This window comes from Physeter macrocephalus, chromosome 16, assembly GCF_002837175.3.
Source record: "Physeter macrocephalus isolate SW-GA chromosome 16, ASM283717v5, whole genome shotgun sequence".
In the NCBI taxonomy this organism is placed as follows: domain Eukaryota; kingdom Metazoa; phylum Chordata; class Mammalia; order Artiodactyla; family Physeteridae; genus Physeter; species Physeter macrocephalus.
The window spans coordinates 58,630,391-58,648,986 of record NC_041229.1 but is presented as its reverse complement, the minus strand read 5'-3'; the positions used below and the strand labels follow the sequence as shown (position 1 = coordinate 58,648,986).

General features: G+C 37.8%; 1 protein-coding gene across 3 annotated transcripts in view; it reads right to left on the bottom strand.

Moving 5' to 3' along the window:
* The window catches only part of C2CD3 (C2 domain containing 3 centriole elongation regulator), a 133,211-nt gene that overhangs the window by 98,505 nt on the left and 16,110 nt on the right, over positions 1-18,596 (bottom strand). For all 3 annotated transcript variants that reach the window (XM_024131586.3, XM_055078764.1, XM_024131585.3), the window contains exons 6-7: positions 12,612-12,744; positions 12,043-12,171 (exon numbers count right to left, since the gene is read on the bottom strand). In XM_024131586.3, coding sequence (XP_023987354.2) covers positions 12,043-12,171; positions 12,612-12,744 — 262 coding nt within the window. The remainder of the gene's footprint in view (positions 1-12,042; positions 12,172-12,611; positions 12,745-18,596) is intronic.

Genomic DNA, 18,596 nt, shown 5'->3' with positions numbered 1-18,596 from the left:
TTGCCTTATGTATTGAGGTGCTCCTATGTTGGGTGCATACATATTTATAATTGTTATATCTTCTTCTTGGATTGATCTTGATCATTATGTTGTGTCCTCCCATGTCTCTTGTAACATTCTTTATTTTAAAGTCTATTTTATCTGATATGAGTATTGCTACTCCAGCTTTCTTTTGATTTCCATTTGCATGGAATATCTTTTTCCATCCCCTCACTTTCAGTCTGTATGTGTCCCTAGGTCTGAAGTGGGTCTCTTGTAGACAGCATATATATGGGTCTTGTTTTTGTATCCATTCAGCCAGTCTGTGTCTTTTGGTGGGAGCATTTAATCCATTTACATTTAAGGTAATTATCGATATGTATGGTCCTATTACCATTTACTGAATTGTTTCGGGTTGTTCTTGTAGGTCTTTTCCTTCTCTTGTGTTTCTTGCCTAGAGAAGTTCCTTTAGCATTTGTTGTAAAGCTGGTTTGGTGGTGCTGAACTCTCTCAGCTTTTGCTTGTCTGTAAAGGTTTTAATTTCTCCATCAAATCTGAATGAGATCCTTGCCGGGTAGAGTAATCTTGGTTGTAGGTTTTTTTCCTTCATCACTTTAAATATGTCCTGCAACTCCCTTCTGGCCTGTAGCATTTCTGCTGAAAGATCAGATGTTAACCCTGTAAAGCTTTTGATTTCTCCATCGAATCTGAATGAGATCCTTGCCGGGTGGAGTAATCTTGGTTGTGGGTTCTTCCCTTTCATCACTTTAAATATGTTACACCACTCCCTTCTGGCCGGTAGAGTTTCTGCTGAGAAATCACCTTATGGGAGTTCCCTTGTATGTTATTTGTTGTTTTGTTGTTTTTGCTTTCAATAATTTTTGTCTTTAACTTTTTCCAATTTAATTACTATGTGTCTCAGTGTGTTTCTCCTTGGGTTTATCCTGTATGGGACTCTCTGTGCTTCCTGGACTTGGGTGGCTATTTCACTTCCGATGGTAGGGAAGTTTTTGACTATAATCTCTTCAAATATTTTCTCCGGTCCTCTCTGTCTCTCTTCTTCTGGGACCCCTATAATGTGAATGTTGTTGTGTTTAATGTTGTCCCAGAGGTCTCTTAGGTTGTCTTCATTTCTTTTCATTCTTTTTCTTTATTCTGTTCCACAGCAGTGAATTACAACTGTGAATTCCACCATTCTGTCTTACAGGTCACTTATCCGTTCTTCTGCCTCAGTTATTCTGCAATTGATTCCTTCTAGTGTACTTTTCATTACAGTTATTGTATTGTTCATCTCTGTTTGTTTGTTCTTTAATTCTTCTAGGTCTTTGTTAAACATTTCTTGCATCTTCTTGATCTTTGCCTCCATTCTTTTTCCAAGGTCCTGGATCATCTTCACTATCATTATTCGGAATTCTTTTTCTGGAAGGTTGCCTATCTCCACTTCATTTAGTTGTTTTTCTGGGGTTTTATCTTGTTCCTTTTTCTGGTATATAGCCCTCTGTCTTTTCATCTTGTCTATCTTCTGTGAATGTGGTTTTTGTTCCACAGGCTGCAGGATTGTAGTTCTTCTTGCTTCGCTGTCTGCCCTCTTGTGGATGAGGCTATCTAAGAGGCTTGTGTAAGTTTCCTGATGGGAGGGACTGGTGGTGGGTAGAGATGACTGTTGCTCTGGTGGGCAGAGCTCAGTAAAACTTTAATCTGCTTGACTGCTTGACTGGGTGGGGCTGGGTTCCCTCCCTGTTGGTTGTTTGGCCTGAGGCAACCCAACACTGGCACCTACCTGGGCTCTTTGGTGGGGCTAATGACAGGCTCTGGGAGGGCTCAGGCCAAGGAGTACTTCCCAGAACTTCTGCTGCCAGTGTCCTTGTCCCCACGGTGAGCCACAGCCACCCCTCGCCTCTGCAGGAGACCCTCCAAAACTAGCAGGTAGGTCTGTTTCAGTCTCCCCTGGGGTCACTGCTCCTTCCCCTGGGTCCCAATGTGCACACTACTTTGTGTGTGCACTCCAAGAGTGGAGTCTGTTTCCCACAGTCCTGTCGAAGTCCTGCAATCAAATCCCACTAGGCTTCAAAGTCTGATTCTCTAGGAATTCCTCCTCCCATTGCCGGACCCCCAGATTGGGAAGCCTGACATGGGGCTCAGAACCTTCAATCCAGTGGGTGGACTTCTGTGGTATGTGTTCTCCTGTCTGTGAGTCACCCACTGAGCAGTTATGGGATTGATTTTACTGTGATTTCACCCCTCCTACCATCTCATTGCGGCTTCTCCTTTGTCTTTGGATGTGGGGTATCTTTTTTGGTGAGTTCCACTGTCTTCCTGTCGATGATTGTCCAGCAGCTAGTTGTGATTCTGGTGTTCCCACAAGAGGGAGTGAGAGCATGTCCTTCTACTCCACCATCTTGGTTCCTCCGGACTTACTGCCCATGCAGTTTCATTCTTTTACATGTGGTTGTCCATCGTTCCCAACAATATTTATTGAAGAGAACATCCTTTCTCCATTAAGTATTCTTGGCCTCTTTGTTAAAAACTAATTGACCATATATGCATGGGTTTATTTCTGGGCTCTCTATTCTGTTCCATTGATCTATGTGTCTGCTTTTATGCCAATGCTATACTATTTTGATTACTATAGCTTTGTATTATACTTTGAAATCAGGAAGTGTGATGCCTCCAGCTTTGTTCTTCAAGATTGCTTTGGCGGGCTTCCCTGGTGGCGCAGTGGTTGAGAGTCTACCTGCCGATGAAGGGGACATGGGTTTGTGCCCTGGTTCGGGAAGATCCCATATGCCGCGGAGCGGCTAGGCCCGTGAGCCATGGCCGTTGAGCCTGCGCTCCGCAACAGGAGAGGCCACAACAGTGAGAGGCCCGCGTACCACAAAAAAAAAAAAAAAAAAAAAAAAAGATTGCTTTGGCTATTTGTGGTCCTATACAAATTTTAGGATCGTTTTTTTCTATTTCTGTGAAAAATGCCACTGGAATTTTATAGACATTGCACTGAATCTAAAGATTGCTTTGGGTAGTATGGACATTTTAACAATATTAACTCAATCCATGAACATGGAATATCTTTTCATTTATTTGTGTTCTGTTCAATTTTCTTTCATCAATGTCTTATAGTTTTCAGTAAACAGATCTTTCATGTCCTTGGTTTAACTTATACATAGGTATCTGATTCGTTTTGATGCTATTGTAAATGAATTGTCTTCTTACTTTCTCTTTCTCATAGTTCACTGTTGGTGTAGAGAAATGCAACTGATTTTCATATACTGATTTTGTATCCTGCAACTTTACTGAATTCATTTATTCTAACTAGTTTTTTGGCAGAGACTTTAGTGTTTCATGTCATCTACAAACAGTGGCAGTTTCACTTCTTCTTTTCCAATCTGAATGCTTTTAATTTCTTTTTCTTGCCTAATTGCTCTGGCTGGGACTTCCAGTACTGTGTTGATTAAAAGTGGTGACAGTGAGCATCTTTCTTTTATTCCTGATCTTAGAGGAAAGGGTTTCAGTGTTTCATCATTGAGTATGATGTTAGTTGTGGGCTTGTCACATATGGCCTTTGTTATGTTGAGGTACATTTCCTCTACACCCAGTTTGTTGAGAGGTTTTATCATGAATGGGTGTTGAATTGTGTCAAATGCTTTTCCGCATCTATTGAGATGATCACATGATTTTTATCCTTCTTATTGTTAATACAGTGTATGATATTTATTGATTCACAAATGTCAAACCATCCTTGCATCCCTGGAACAAATTTCACTTGATGATAGCATATGATCCTTCTAATGTATTGTTGAATCTGATTTGCTAATGTTTTGTTGAGGATTTTTGCCATTTATGTTCATAAGAGATATTGGCCTATAATTTTCTTTTCCTTGCAGTGTCTTTGTCTCGCTTTAGTGTCAGAGTAATGCTGGCCTCATAAAATGAGTCTGGAAGCATTCCCTCCTGTTTTGGGAGAGTTTGAGAAAGATTGTATTAGTTCTTTAAAAGTTTGGTAGAATTCAGATTGCTTTGGCTATTTGTGGTCCTATACAAATTTTAGGATCGTTTTTTTCTATTTCTGTGAAAAATGCCACTGGAATTTTATAGACATTGCACTGAATCTAAAGATTGCTTTGGGTAGTATGGACATTTTAACAATATTAACTCAATCCATGAACATGGAATATCTTTTCATTTATTTGTGTTCTGTTCAATTTTCTTTCATCAATGTCTTATAGTTTTCAGTAAACAGATCTTTCATGTCCTTGGTTTAACTTATACATAGGTATCTGATTCGTTTTGATGCTATTGTAAATGAATTGTCTTCTTACTTTCTCTTTCTCATAGTTCACTGTTGGTGTAGAGAAATGCAACTGATTTTCATATACTGATTTTGTATCCTGCAACTTTACTGAATTCATTTATTCTAACTAGTTTTTTGGCAGAGACTTTAGTGTTTCATGTCATCTACAAACAGTGGCAGTTTCACTTCTTCTTTTCCAATCTGAATGCTTTTAATTTCTTTTTCTTGCCTAATTGCTCTGGCTGGGACTTCCAGTACTGTGTTGATTAAAAGTGGTGACAGTGAGCATCTTTCTTTTATTCCTGATCTTAGAGGAAAGGGTTTCAGTGTTTCATCATTGAGTATGATGTTAGTTGTGGGCTTGTCACATATGGCCTTTGTTATGTTGAGGTACATTTCCTCTACACCCAGTTTGTTGAGAGGTTTTATCATGAATGGGTGTTGAATTGTGTCAAATGCTTTTCCGCATCTATTGAGATGATCACATGATTTTTATCCTTCTTATTGTTAATACAGTGTATGATATTTATTGATTCACAAATGTCAAACCATCCTTGCATCCCTGGAACAAATTTCACTTGATGATAGCATATGATCCTTCTAATGTATTGTTGAATCTGATTTGCTAATGTTTTGTTGAGGATTTTTGCCATTTATGTTCATAAGAGATATTGGCCTATAATTTTCTTTTCCTTGCAGTGTCTTTGTCTCGCTTTAGTGTCAGAGTAATGCTGGCCTCATAAAATGAGTCTGGAAGCATTCCCTCCTGTTTTGGGAGAGTTTGAGAAAGATTGTATTAGTTCTTTAAAGGTTTGGTAGAATTCACTACTAGAGTTTTCGGGAACTGAATTTTTTTTTTTTTTTTGTGGTACGCGGGCCTCTCACTGCTGTGGCCTCTCCCGTTGCGGAGCACAGGCTCCGGACACGCAGGCTCAGCGGCCACGGCTCACGGGCCCAGCCGCTCCGCGGCATGTGGGATCTTCCCGGACAGGGGCACAAACCCGTGTCTCCTGCATTGGCAGGCAGACCCGCAAGCTACTCTTCATTGTGGTGCACGGGCTTCTCTTGTGGAGTACAGGCTCTAGGTGTGCAGGCTTCAGTAGTTGTGGCTCAAAGGCTCAGGAGCTGTGGCTCGTGGCCTCTAGAGCACAGGCTCAGTAGTTGTGGCGCACGGGCTTTGTTGCTCTGCGGCATGTGGGATCTTCCCGGACCAGGGCTCGAACCCATGTCCCCTGCATTGGCAGGCAGATTCTTGACCACTGCACCACCAGGGAAGCCCTGGATTATTTTGTTGGGAGGTTTTTAATTATGATTCAGTCTCCTTGCTAGTAATGTTTGTTCAGATTTTTTCTGTTTCTTCATGATTCAGTTTTGGTAGATTGGATATAAACATCCATTTCTTTTAGGTTTTGCAATTTGTTGGTGTATAATTTTTCATAGTAGTCTCTTACAATTCCTTGTATTTCTGTGATATCAGTTATAATATCTCCTATTTCATTTATAATTCCATTGAAGTCCTCGCTCTTTTTGTCTTACTGAGTCCAGCTAATGGTTTGTCTAGTTTATCTTTTCAAAATACCAGCTATTAGTTTCATCGATCTTTTCTATTGTCTTTTTAGTCTCTATTTCATTTATTTCTGCTCTGATCTTTGTTATTTCCGCTATGATTTTTGTTATTTCCTTCCTTCTGCTAACTTTGGGCTTAGTTTATTGTTTTTTTCTAGTCCCTTGAGGTGTAAAGTTAGTTTTTTAGTTGAGCTCTTTGTTTCTTAATGTATGTATTTTTTATGTCTTACGTGTTATGTCTTACAAAACCTTACATGTTTCTTTTATTTTAAATTTTTATTTTATATTGGACCATAGTTGATTAACAAGGTTGTGTTACTTTTGGGTGTACAACAAAGTGATTCAGTTATACACTTAAATGTACATGTTTACTGCTATAAAATTCCCTCTTAGATATGCTTTTGTTGCATTCCATAGGTTTTGGTATGTTGTGTTTCCATTTTCCCTTGTCTTAAATGATATTTTTACATTTTTATTTGATTTCTTCTTTGACACATTTGTTGCTAAGGAGCCTGTTGTTTAATCTGTACATATTTGTCAATTTTCTAGTTTTGGTTATTGACTTTTAGTTTTATATCATTGTAATTGGAAAAGATGCTTTATATTTCAATCTTCTTAAATTTACTGACTTCTTTTGTGGCCTAACATATAATCTCTCCTGGAGAATGTTCCATGTGTGCTTGAGAAGTGTATGTCTCCTGCTGCTGTTAGATGGAATGTTCTGTATATGTCTGTTATGGACATCTGACCTCAGGTGTCATTTGAGTCTGATGTTTCCTTACTGATTTTGTTTTGATGATCGATTCACTGTTAAAAGTGGGGTACTGAAGTCCTCTGTATTGCTGTTTATTTCACCTTACAGATATACTAACATTTGTTTTATATATTTAATTACTCCTAGGATGGGTACCTAAATATTTACAGTTGTTCTATCCTTGTGATGAATTGACCAACTATAATTATATAATGACCTTCTTGACCTTGTTATAGTCTTTGGCTTAAAGTGTATTTTTTTCTGATATAAGAATAGGTACCCCCCCCCTTTTAGTTTCCACTTGAATGAAACATCTTTCATATCCATTCACTTTGAGACTGTGTGTGTGTCCTTAAAGCTGAAGTGAGTCTCCTGTAGGCAGCAGATAGTTGGGTCTTGTTTTTTTATCCATTCAGCTACTCTCTATCTTATGATTGGAGAATTGAGTCCATCTACATTTAAAGTAATTAATGATAGGAGTGAACTTATTACTACCATTTTGGTAATTGCTTCCTGGTTGATTTGTAATTCTTTTGTTCCTTTCTTGCTCTCTTCCTTTAGGATTTGATGACTTTCTGTAGTGGTATGTTTTGCTTCCTTTCTCTTTCTCCTTTGTGTATCCACTACAGGCTTTTGCCCTGCGGTTACCATGAGGCTTACATAAAACATCTCACATTTATAATAGTCTATTTTAAGGTGATAACTTAACATTGAACACATACCAAAGCTCCCCCCCCCATATTTTAAGTTTTTGATGTCACAATTTGCATCTTTTTACATTGTATGTCCATTAACAACTTATTGTAGTCATATTTATTTTTATAACTTTTGTCTTTTAACCTTCATACTAGATTTGTGATTTATCTACCATCATTAGAGTAATACAGTATTCTGAATTTAACTGTATACTTAATTTTATCAGTGAGTTTTATATTTTCATGTTATCTTGTTACTAATTAGTGTCCTCTGGTTTCAGTTTGAAGAACTCCCTTTAATATTTCATGGAAGGTTGGTCTAATGGTGATGAACTCCTTCAGTTTTTGCTTGGAAAATACTCTTTTTCTCCTTCAATTCTGAAGGACAACTTTGGCAGGTAGAATATTCTTGTTTGGCTGTTCTTTTTTTTCAGCACTTTGAATATAACATCGCACTCCCCTTTAGCACGCAAGATTTCTACTGAAAAATCTGCTGATAATCTTATGGAGGTTCCCTTGTCCATAACAAGTTGTTTTTCTCTTGCTGCTTTTAAGATGCTTTCCTTGTAACTTGAGAATTTAATTAAAACATGTCTCGGTGTGGGTCTCCTTTGAGTTGTCTTACTTGAAACTCTGTGGGCTTCCTGGATCTGAACGTCTGTTTCCCAGGTTAGGGAAGTTTTCAGCCATTATTTCTCTGAATATGTCTTTTTTTAAAAAAATATTTTTTTTTTTTTTTGGCTGCGCCGGGTCTTAGCTGTGGCATGTGGTATCTTCTTTGTTGTGGCATGTGGGACCTTCGTTGCGGCATGTGGGATCTTTAGTTGCAGCATGTGAACTCTTAGTTGCAGCCTGCGAACTCTTAGTTGCGGAATGTCAACTCTTAGTTGCGGCATGTGGGATCTACTTCCCTGAAGAGGGATCGAACCCAGGCCTCCTGCATTGGGAGCGTGGAATCTTAGCCACTGGACCACCAGGGAAGTCTCCATTATTTCTATGAATAAGCTTTGTGCCCCTTTCTCTATCTCTTCTTCTTCTGGAGTCTTTATAATGTGTATATTGGTCTGTTTGTTGGTTCCCCAACATCCCTCAAGCTATCTAACTGCTTCATTTTTAAATTTTTCCTTTTTGCTCCTTTGATTACATTCCACTGCCCTGTCTTTGAGTCTGCTGTTCCTTTTTTCCCATTGATCTAGTCTGCTGTTGAACCCCTCCTGAATATTTCATTTCAGTTATTGTATTCTTCAGCTCTGTGATTTGTTTGGTACTTACAATTTTTTTCTGTCTCTTTGTTGAAATTCTCACTTGGTTCATGCATTGTTCTCCTGACCTCAGTCAGCACACCTTTATGACCATTATTTTTAACCCTCTATCAGGTTAATTACTTATCTCTGCTTCATTAAGATCTGTTTCTGGATGTTTATCCTGTCCTTTTCTTTGGAACATATTCCTCTGTTTCTTTATTTTCCTTGCCTTTCTGTGTTGGTTTCTGCTTATTAGATAAAACCATCACCTGTCTCAGTCTTGATAGAATTGTCTTGTGCAAGAGATGAACCTCACTGATCAGCCCAGCCCAAGATCTTAGTTCCCTCGTAAGCTTTTGTGACTTTCTAAGCCTTCTTCTTTGTTCTTAGTGGCTCCCAGTAGTGGAGGGTGTGTTAAGACCCATTAGTGTCCCAAAGGGGAGGATCACAGCCAACACCTAGATGTAGGCTGATTAGAAGCTGGACCCTCACTAGCAGCACCTTCCAGGGAGAAACTGGAAGATGGGTGGTTTTGCCTGCTTCCTCTGTGCTGGGTCCAGGTGTACAGCTGTGAGGGTGAGGGTGCTCCTGCACCCATTATGTTTTTGGAGCTCATCTCTCTGGTAGGAATATTAAAAGTTGGGAATGCTAGATGTGGGGTTCAAGTCCTTCGGTCCTCAAGGAGAAGCTAGGAGTTGGGGATTCCCTTCTGATTGTATGGTGCTGTGTTGGGGGTGGGGTTTATGGTGAGTGTTTCTCAGACTTTCCTACTCATTTGATGATATTTTCCCATTCCTCTGATGTGTAGGAGCTGGTCAGTTACTTTCTCAATCTCTTTCAGAGGGAACTGCTCTGTGTGCAGCTGTACATTTGGTGCATCTGTGCGAGGAGGCGAGCTCAGAAGCCTCCTATGTCTCCATTTTGGTCAACTCTACGGAATAAGTGTTGTTATTCCAATTCCTGATACATGACCTTTTTTTTTTTCTTTTTGGACATTTTTAAGATTGTCTATTTATACTATTTTGAAAATTCATGATTGTATATCTTGGTGTAGTTTTTTTTCATTCACTGTGCTGGATTCTTGATTCTTATTTTTTTTTTAAACAGCTTTATTTAGACATAATTCATATAACATACAATTCACCCATTTAAGGTGAGCAATTCAATAGTTCTTAGTATGTTTACAAATATGAACAATCATCACCACAGTCAATTTCAGAACACTTATGTCACCTCAAAAAGAAACTCTGTATTCAAGACCTATCATCACTTACCCCCCATCCATCACACGCAGCCCTAAGGAACCACTAATCTTTCTGTCTCTAGAGATTTGCCTATTTTGTACATTTCATATAAATGTAATCATAAAATATGTACTCTTTTGTGACTGGCTTCTTTCATTTAGCATGATGTTTTCAAGGTTCATTCATGCTGCAGCATGTTACCTGTACTTTATTCCTTTTTATGGCCAAATAATACTCCATTGTGTGGATATACCACTTTAAAAAAAATCCACTAATCAGCTGATGGACATTTTTTACTATTATGACTATGGAAATTCATGTACATGTTTTTGTGTGGACTTATATGTTCATTTTCCTTGGGTATATACTTAGGGAGTTGAATTGCTGGGTCATATGGTAACTTGATGTGTAGCAATTTGAGGAACTGACAGACTATCTTCCAAAGTGGCTGCATCATTTTACACTGCTATTAACAGTGTATGAGGGTTCCAAATTTTCCACCTCCTCACCAACACTTAATCTGACTTTTTGATTCTAACCATCCTCGTGGGTATGAAGTTTTTTATAGTTTTGATTTGCATTTTCCTGATAACTAATGGTGTTGACATCTTTTATGTGCATATTAGCCATTTGACTATCTTCTTTGGAGAAATCTCTATGTAGATACTTTGCCCATCTTTTAAATTGGGCTATTTGTGCCGTAATTATTAAGTTGTTGAGTTCCTTATATAGTCTAGATATAAATCTTTTATCAGATATATGATTTGTAAATATTTTCTTCCATTCTGTGATCTTTTCACTTTCTTAACAGTATCCTTTGAAGCACATTTTAAATTTTGATTGAATCTAATTTATCTACTTATCTATTTTTTATTGTTGTTGGTTGTGTTTTTGATGCATATCTAAGAATCCTTTCCCAAATCCAAGGTTATAAAGATTTACCTCTGTGTTTTCTAAGAATTTTATAGTTTTAGTTCTTCCATTTAGCTATCTGATCCATAGAGTTAATTTTTTTATATGGTTTGAGGTAAGGGTCCAATTTCATTTTTTGCATGTGGCTAGCCAGCTCTCCCAGTACCATTTGTTGAAAAGACAATTCTTTCCCCATTTAATGGTCTTGACACTCTTGTTAAAAATCAGCTGACCATAAACACATGGGTTTATTTCTAGACTATCAATTCTATTCCATTTATTTATACGTCTATCCTTATGCCAGTACCAAACTAACTTGATTACTCTTGCTTTATAGGAAGTTTTAAAATAGAAAAGTGTGAATCCAATTTTTTTCTTTTTCAAGATTCTTTTGGTTATTCTGGGTCCCTTGTAATTTCACAGTAATTTTATAATCAGCTTTTCAATTTCTACAAAGAAGCCAGCCATGATTCTGACAGGGATTGCACTGAATCATGAACATGGGTTTTTTTCCATTTATTTAGATCTTCTTTAGTTTCTTCCAACAATGTTTTGTAGTTTTCAGAGTTGTTTTACACTCCTTTAGTTAAATTTACTCCTATTTTATTCTTATCAATGCTATTATAAATGGAATTTTTTCTTAATTTTATTTATTTATTTATTTATTTATTTATTATTGTTTTTCTGGTCATGCTGCGTGGCTTGTGGGATCTTAGTTCCTTGACCAGGGATCGAACCCGGGCCCCAGCAGTGAAAGCACAGAGTCCTAACCACTGGACCACCAGGGAATTCCCTTAATTTTATTTTTCGATTGTTCATTGCAAGTATATAGAAGTACAATTGACTTTTACATAATGAACGTATATCCTGCAATCTGTCTGAGTTTATTTATTATTTCTAATAGTTTCTTAGAGGATTCTTCAGGATATTTTTACATAGTAGATCATGTCATCTGTGAATAAAGATAGTTTTACTTCTTCCTTTCCAATCTGGAACCCTTATATATATTTTTTCCTGCCTAATTGTTCAGGCCACATAGGTAGTAAGAGACAGACCTCAAATTTCAACTTGTGTCTGTTTAAAATCCATGTTCTTTTCATTATAATCTGCTAGCTAACCTTGGTGTTGGGGAGAGAGATGAAAAATAAGAATGGAAAGGTAGATTGGAGACCATTCTGTAAGTGAAGCTAAGAATAAAAGGCTAAAGATTGGATTTTTATTTAGTAGGTAGTGAATAACCAAGGGAATGACTTGGTTATTCTAAGGAAGTGTTGCTTTAAGAAGATAAATCTGTTAACAATGTACACAATGAATTGGAGGAACAATTTAAAAGGAAAGAAAGCTAGTTAAGAGCTCTTACCTGCCCAATAGCAGCTGTATGGCTCTGGTATCAGCTTTTGTGTCATGTTTCCAAAATGTATTCTCAGTTGGAGGGAGGAGGTGATCTTCAATGTGGTCTTTAAATTGATTCCTAGACAAGGCTTTGATTCTAAGGAATGAAAAAAATACTCTTTCAGTGGCTAACATGTGGGAAAAATCTCAATCAGAATTAATTGAACATGGCATATTTAACATACTTCAGCCTTCACCTTAAATATATATAAAACTTCACAATTTACAAAGCCCTTTCCTATATTAGAATCTCATTTCATTTATGTAAGAGAGGGAGGAGAGAATATACCCATATTTTATATAAGCATGCTGGTTCAGAAGGAGTTAAGAATTTAGCCATTTACATATTTAGCCAAGTGTCAGTGCTAGGTCTAGATTTTGGGTATCTTAACTCCTAGTTTAGGCTTCTTTTCCACCACATTAAGAATTACTTGCTGAACATTTCCAAGATTATTCAGTCCATATCTTGACAAAAAACACATGTTAACAACTATCAAGAAATTAACTATTGGGGTTCACGTTTATCTGGTAACTTACTGTGTAGATGCTCTAAGAAAATCTTCCTTCATAGAAGGATGAACTTCTTCCAACAACATGCTAGTATCTGGGCTTGATTTCATTGCAGAAATTACCATGGCATTACGCAGTTTATTGCCTTGTTCTAACAGAGCTGAACAGGGCAAAACAGAACACAGAAAATATAAAATCCAACAGAAATACCTGAAATATTCAGCACCTTTCCTTCTCTCACAGGACTTACCATAGTGTACTATAATTGCTTACTTGTCTGCTTTCCCCACTAGCTTGAGAATCCCTTGAGGACATTCACCTTACAACAAATGTTTACTGAGCTTCTATCACGTGGACCGTTTTAGATGTTGGCATTACAGCAGTGAATGAAGTCTCCATTATGTAGAGACTGACCGCCTTACTGGAGTCATTATATACATGCATTGACTCTTCCAACTGGTGTTTGCACATAATAAATTTAGTAATATCTACATAATATTTTTGTATCCAGCTATCTTACTGAATTCTCTTATTTGTAACAGTTTTAATGTCATTATTATTTGAGGAACACTAACAACTATATCAGTTAAACTGTTAGGAGTCATAGTGATAATCTAGTCCATATGTATACTTTTATGGATGAAGAAAAGAATACCAAAACATTTCTATGACTTGTCTAAGATCATACATCAGGTTAACAGAAAAGTCAGGATAAAGCCTTTAAACTTTCTGATAGGTAAAATTTCTCCCATCCCTAAGCAACAACAACAGTTACAGAGGATAACATTTATTGAATCCTTACGACTTCCTGGGCACTACTCTAAGTATGTTATGTATAGGAACTCATTTAATCCTCCCAACAATCCTCTGAAATAGGTACTATCATTTCCTTCATTTTCCAGATGACAAAGCAGAGGCACAGAGGATATGTAACTTGCCCAAGTTATGCATGCAGTATAACCAGGATGACTCTACATCCTATGATTTAACCACTATACATATATGACCCCACTTTTTCTTAGACTTCTTTTTAAAAGCTTAGGACCAGTGGTATTATTTCAAGGAACACTGGGAAGAATTATTATTTTCTTGAGGTTCCACAGTTGCTTAGGAGGTAGGTAAGACTAGATACCAAATGCCTGTCTATCTTGGTCTAGAGTTTTATAGCTTCTAAAAATAAAGAAGATATGGCAGTCAGGCCAAGAAAAAAATAAGCCAAACAGATCCATAAACGTTCAACATTTGTTAGCATAAAGAGTTCAAAATATAGCTTAAAAACTCAAAACCCCAAACCCAAAAAACCCTGAAATATCATATGTTCAATGTGTTATGTGAAAGTATAAGTAAAAGAAAATAAAGATCACCATCTGTGGTAGGCACAATTCTACACTTGATCTTCGCCAAAAGGCCAAAAAGCGATGTAGGCAGAATTCTAAGATAGTTGCCCCCAAATTTCCAGCCACTGGTATACAAATACCTTCTCCCAGTGATTCAGTCATCTAGGTATTGCCATAAAGGGATTTTACAGATGTAATTATGGTTCCAAATCAGTCTACCTCAAGACTGGGAGATTATCTTGGTGGTCCCAAACCTTTATAAAGCAGAGTTTTTTCTGGCTGTTTGCAGGATATGAACTCAGAGATTTAAAGCATGAGAAGGATGTAATGTTTCACTGCTGTCTTGAATATGGAGAGGACCCTGTGGCAAGAAATGCATGTGGCCTTATGGCCTTTAGGAGCTGAGGGTGGACCCTGGCTGACCACCAGCAATGAAATGGAACCACAGTCCTACTACTGCAAGGAACTGGATTCTGTCAACAAGAACGAACTTGGAAGTGAATTTTCCCTCAGAGCTTCCAGATGAGAATTTAGCTTGGCTGACACCTTGACTGTAGCCTATGATACCCTAAGCAGAAAACCCAACCATACCTTGCTTGACTTCAGATCCACAGAACTGTGACTAATAAATGGGTATTCTTTTAAGCCATTAAGTTTGTGGTTACTTGTTATGCAGCAATAGAAAACTAATATTCCCATTAATGCCACTACCCACAAATACTGATTAACATTTTGATATATTCCGGATAGTTGTTGTTTTTTGTGTGTGTGGCTACGTTGGGTCTTCGTTGCCGTGCACGGGTTTTCTCTAGTTGCGGTGAGCGGGGGCTACTCTTCGTTGTGGTGCACGGGCTTCTCATTGTGGTGGCTTCTCTGTGTGGAACACAGGCTCTAGGTGTGCGGGCTTCAGTAGCTGTGGCTCGCAGGCTCTAGAGCGCAGGCTCAGTGGTTGTGGCAAACAGGCTTAGCTGCTCCGCGGCATGTGGGATCTTCCCACATGCAGGCCGATTCTTAACCACTGCGCCACCAGGGAAGTCCCCTGGATAGTTTTTAATCTATGCATACATACACCTATATATGTATGTGTGTGTGTATATATATAAATTTTTTTTTTGCAAAAATGGTAATATTATGTATACAGTTTTTTTTGAATTTTATTTTTTTATACAGCAGGTTCTTATTAGTTATCTATTTTATACATATTAGTGTATACATGTCAATCCCAATCTCCCAATTCATCACACCACCACCCCCACTTTCCCCCCTTCGTATCCATACGTCTGTTCTCTTTCCCCCCTTGGTATCCATACGTCTGTTCTCTACATCTGTGTCTCTACTTCTGCCTTGCAAACCAGTTCATCTGTACTATTTTTCTAGAGTCCACCTATATGCATTAATATACGATATTTGTTTTTCTCTTTCTGACTTACCTCACTCTGTATGACAGTCTCTAGGTCCATCCACATCTCTACAAATGACCCAATTATGTATACTGTTTTATAACTGCTTTTTCACTTAATAATATGCATTAACTTTTTCTATGTAATTAATGGATATATAAGTATGTACTTTTGTTTTTACTTATTAAAAAAAAATCTCTTTGGGATTCAGTCAGAAAATGGCTGTCTTGTTTACTCATTGAGAAAGGGTGAGGAAAACATGGTCTGCTAGCATTGGAAATTTGGTTAAAGAAGCTTGCTATGTGACAGGAAGCCCTCATCCTTTTAGTTTCTAGTTAATACTTGGCTTAATTTGATATGGTTTAAAGTTCTTTAATGAGGGGGGCACACTCAATAAATGCTTTATGAATAAAGTAGTTAATGACAAGCAGTGTCAATAATAAATTTCATTTGATTTCAGGGCCATGTAGAAAAATAGTTTTTCTACTGATACCCAAAATGTCTCTAGAGATATTTGGTACCTGGTACTTTATAATCTAACCACACACAACTATTTTTAATTCCTTAAACACAATACTTCTTTTGTGCTCTCAAAGTTCTGCGTATCTGATTCCATCAAAGAATTACCATGCTGTATTAAAACTGTCTATCTCACCCAAACTACTTTGAGATGAGAGATTGGCTTTTGTTGGTCTTTGTATGCTCAGTGCCTAGTATATATCAGGAATTTGATTAAATGTTTCAATAAATACTTCCACTGTTGCATATATCATACAAAATTGTACTGTATCTACTTTAGAGTCTGTTTCCTTTACTACAATACATTCATTAAGTCAGGGACTATCTTATTTATCACTGTAACCACAATACTCAAAACAATGGCTGACACAAAATAGGCACTCAAAAGATATCTGCCGAATTGAATTGAGCTTAAAGTTTTCATCCCTGCTAAATAAAATTCCCTGGGAAGAGTAATATTTTAAGAGTGACTTAATTAGTCATTAACATTTGAATAGGAATAGGTACTTAAGATACTTTACAATAGCAGGTTTTAAAAAAGAAATAAACATTGAAGACAATAAGTAGGACAAATCTGAGCAAGGGTGGTCTAGTCATTGGCCTCCAAGTGGTTTCTTCCTTGAAACAGCCATTCTTAGAATAGTTTCTCTAAAGTCTAAGGCATGGCAACAACAACACCTTAACTCCCCTTCTTAAGAGGAGGCTGGTTCCATACTAAAAGAGCTGTCATGGCATCGTCCTGCACCTCAACTCAATAATTACTTTTTTAACACAAGGGAAGGGCACTTAGTTGAGTTCATGACAAATGTTTCCCTTGTTTACTTCCTACATGCCAAGGGCACAGCCCCTGCTAAACAGAGAGGTATACAGCTTCTGGTTTTTGTTCCTACTCCTTGTTATCTATTCTAAACCCCAACTCTTAACAAACTTATGGTTACCAAGGCGGGGAAGGATAGGGAGAAGGGAGAGTTAGGGAGTTTGGGATTGACATGTACACACTGCTATATTTAAAATGGATAACCAACAAGGACCTACTGTATAGCACAGGGAACTCTGCTCAAAGTTATGTGGCAGCCTGGATGGGAGGGGAGTTTGGGGGAGAATGGATACATGTATATGTATGGCTGAGTTCCTTTGCTGTGCACCTGAAACTATCACAACATTGTTACTCAGCTATACTCCAATATAAAATAAAAAGTTAAAAACAAAAACAAAAAAACCGCCAACTCTTATAAGCAGGATGTGTAGTTGGTGTTTCATAAATACTAGCTCAATGACTAATTCAGCTCTGTACCCCGCTTACTGGTATGATGTCAGTATAATAAAGACCAGGAAGATAATTAGCTTTATGTATTTGTTATAAACCTCCATGACTAGCTTTAGACTTACTTACTAAAATGACCCACTTAATCTTAGTGCTCCAAGGTCTTGTGGTTGGAAGGGATATTTAAAGATCATATCTGTCTACTTGATGATTTAATCCCATCTGTAAGAGTCCCATGACAAGGTTAACCAGCCCATACTTGACCGTTCCCAGTGATACAGAATTCACTATCTCTTGAAACTATCCCTTCCCACTTTTGCAAGGTAGAACTATTAACCCAGACTGAGTCACAATCTGTCTTGTTTTATCTTTAAACCCAATGATCCTAGTACCTCTTATGGAAGAGATTTGCACATTGGCAGCCCATGGGTTGCACCTCGCATATTTTATTTGGCTTGAACAGTTGGCCAGCATAGTCTTGATTTTTTAAAAAAGCAGGCCTAGGTAAACAAGGAACCTAAAGTAGGATGAAGCAAAGGACTTTGCTGTACAGTTTAAGATAATGATGAACTGGAGCTGAGAAGCAGCTGTCCCGTTTGATAGGGCAGAAGCTCCCTAACTGTGAGCCTGTGTCTTCATTTTAAAATGGGGATAACAATCCCAACCTCACTTGGTTTTTGTAAGTTTTTGTGTATAAGGCACTTGGCATAGTAGGTAGCACATAATGAATGGTAAGTAAATGGTAGCTGTTTTCTTGAGGCTAAATATCTCTTGGTGGTCCCTTCCCCAGTCTAGGTACTCTCCTTAGAAAGAACTCATCTTCTATAGATCTTTAATATTAACTTCTTAAAGAAGACTTCCTTTGGGACTTCCCTGGTGGCACAGTGGTTAAGAATCTGCCTGTGACATGGGATCGAGCCCTGGTCTGGGAAGATCCCATATACCGCGGGGCAACTAAGCCCGTGCGCTGCAACTACTGAGCCTGTGCTTTAGATCCCGTGAGGCACAACTACTGAGCCCATGTGCCACAACCACTGAAGCCTGTGCACCTAGAGCCTGTGCTCTGAAACAAGAGAAGCCACCGCAATGAGAAGCCCATGCACCGCAACGAAGAGTAGTCCCCTGCTCGCCGCAACTAGAGAAAGCCCGCACACAGCAACAAAGACCCAATGCAGCAAAAACAAAACAAAAAAAAATCTTTTTTTAAATTAAAAACTCCCATTTACCATTGCAACAAAAAGACTAAAATATCTAGGAATAAATGTACCTGAGGAGACAAAAGACCTGTATGCAGAAAATTATAAGACACTCATGAAAGAAATTAAAGATGATACAAATAGATGGAGAGATATACCATGTTCTTGGATTGGAAGAATCAACATTGTGAAAATGACTATACTACCCAAAGCAATCTACAGATTCAATGCAATCCCTATCAAACTACCACTGGCATTTTTCACAGAACTAGAACAAAAAATTTCACAACTTGTAT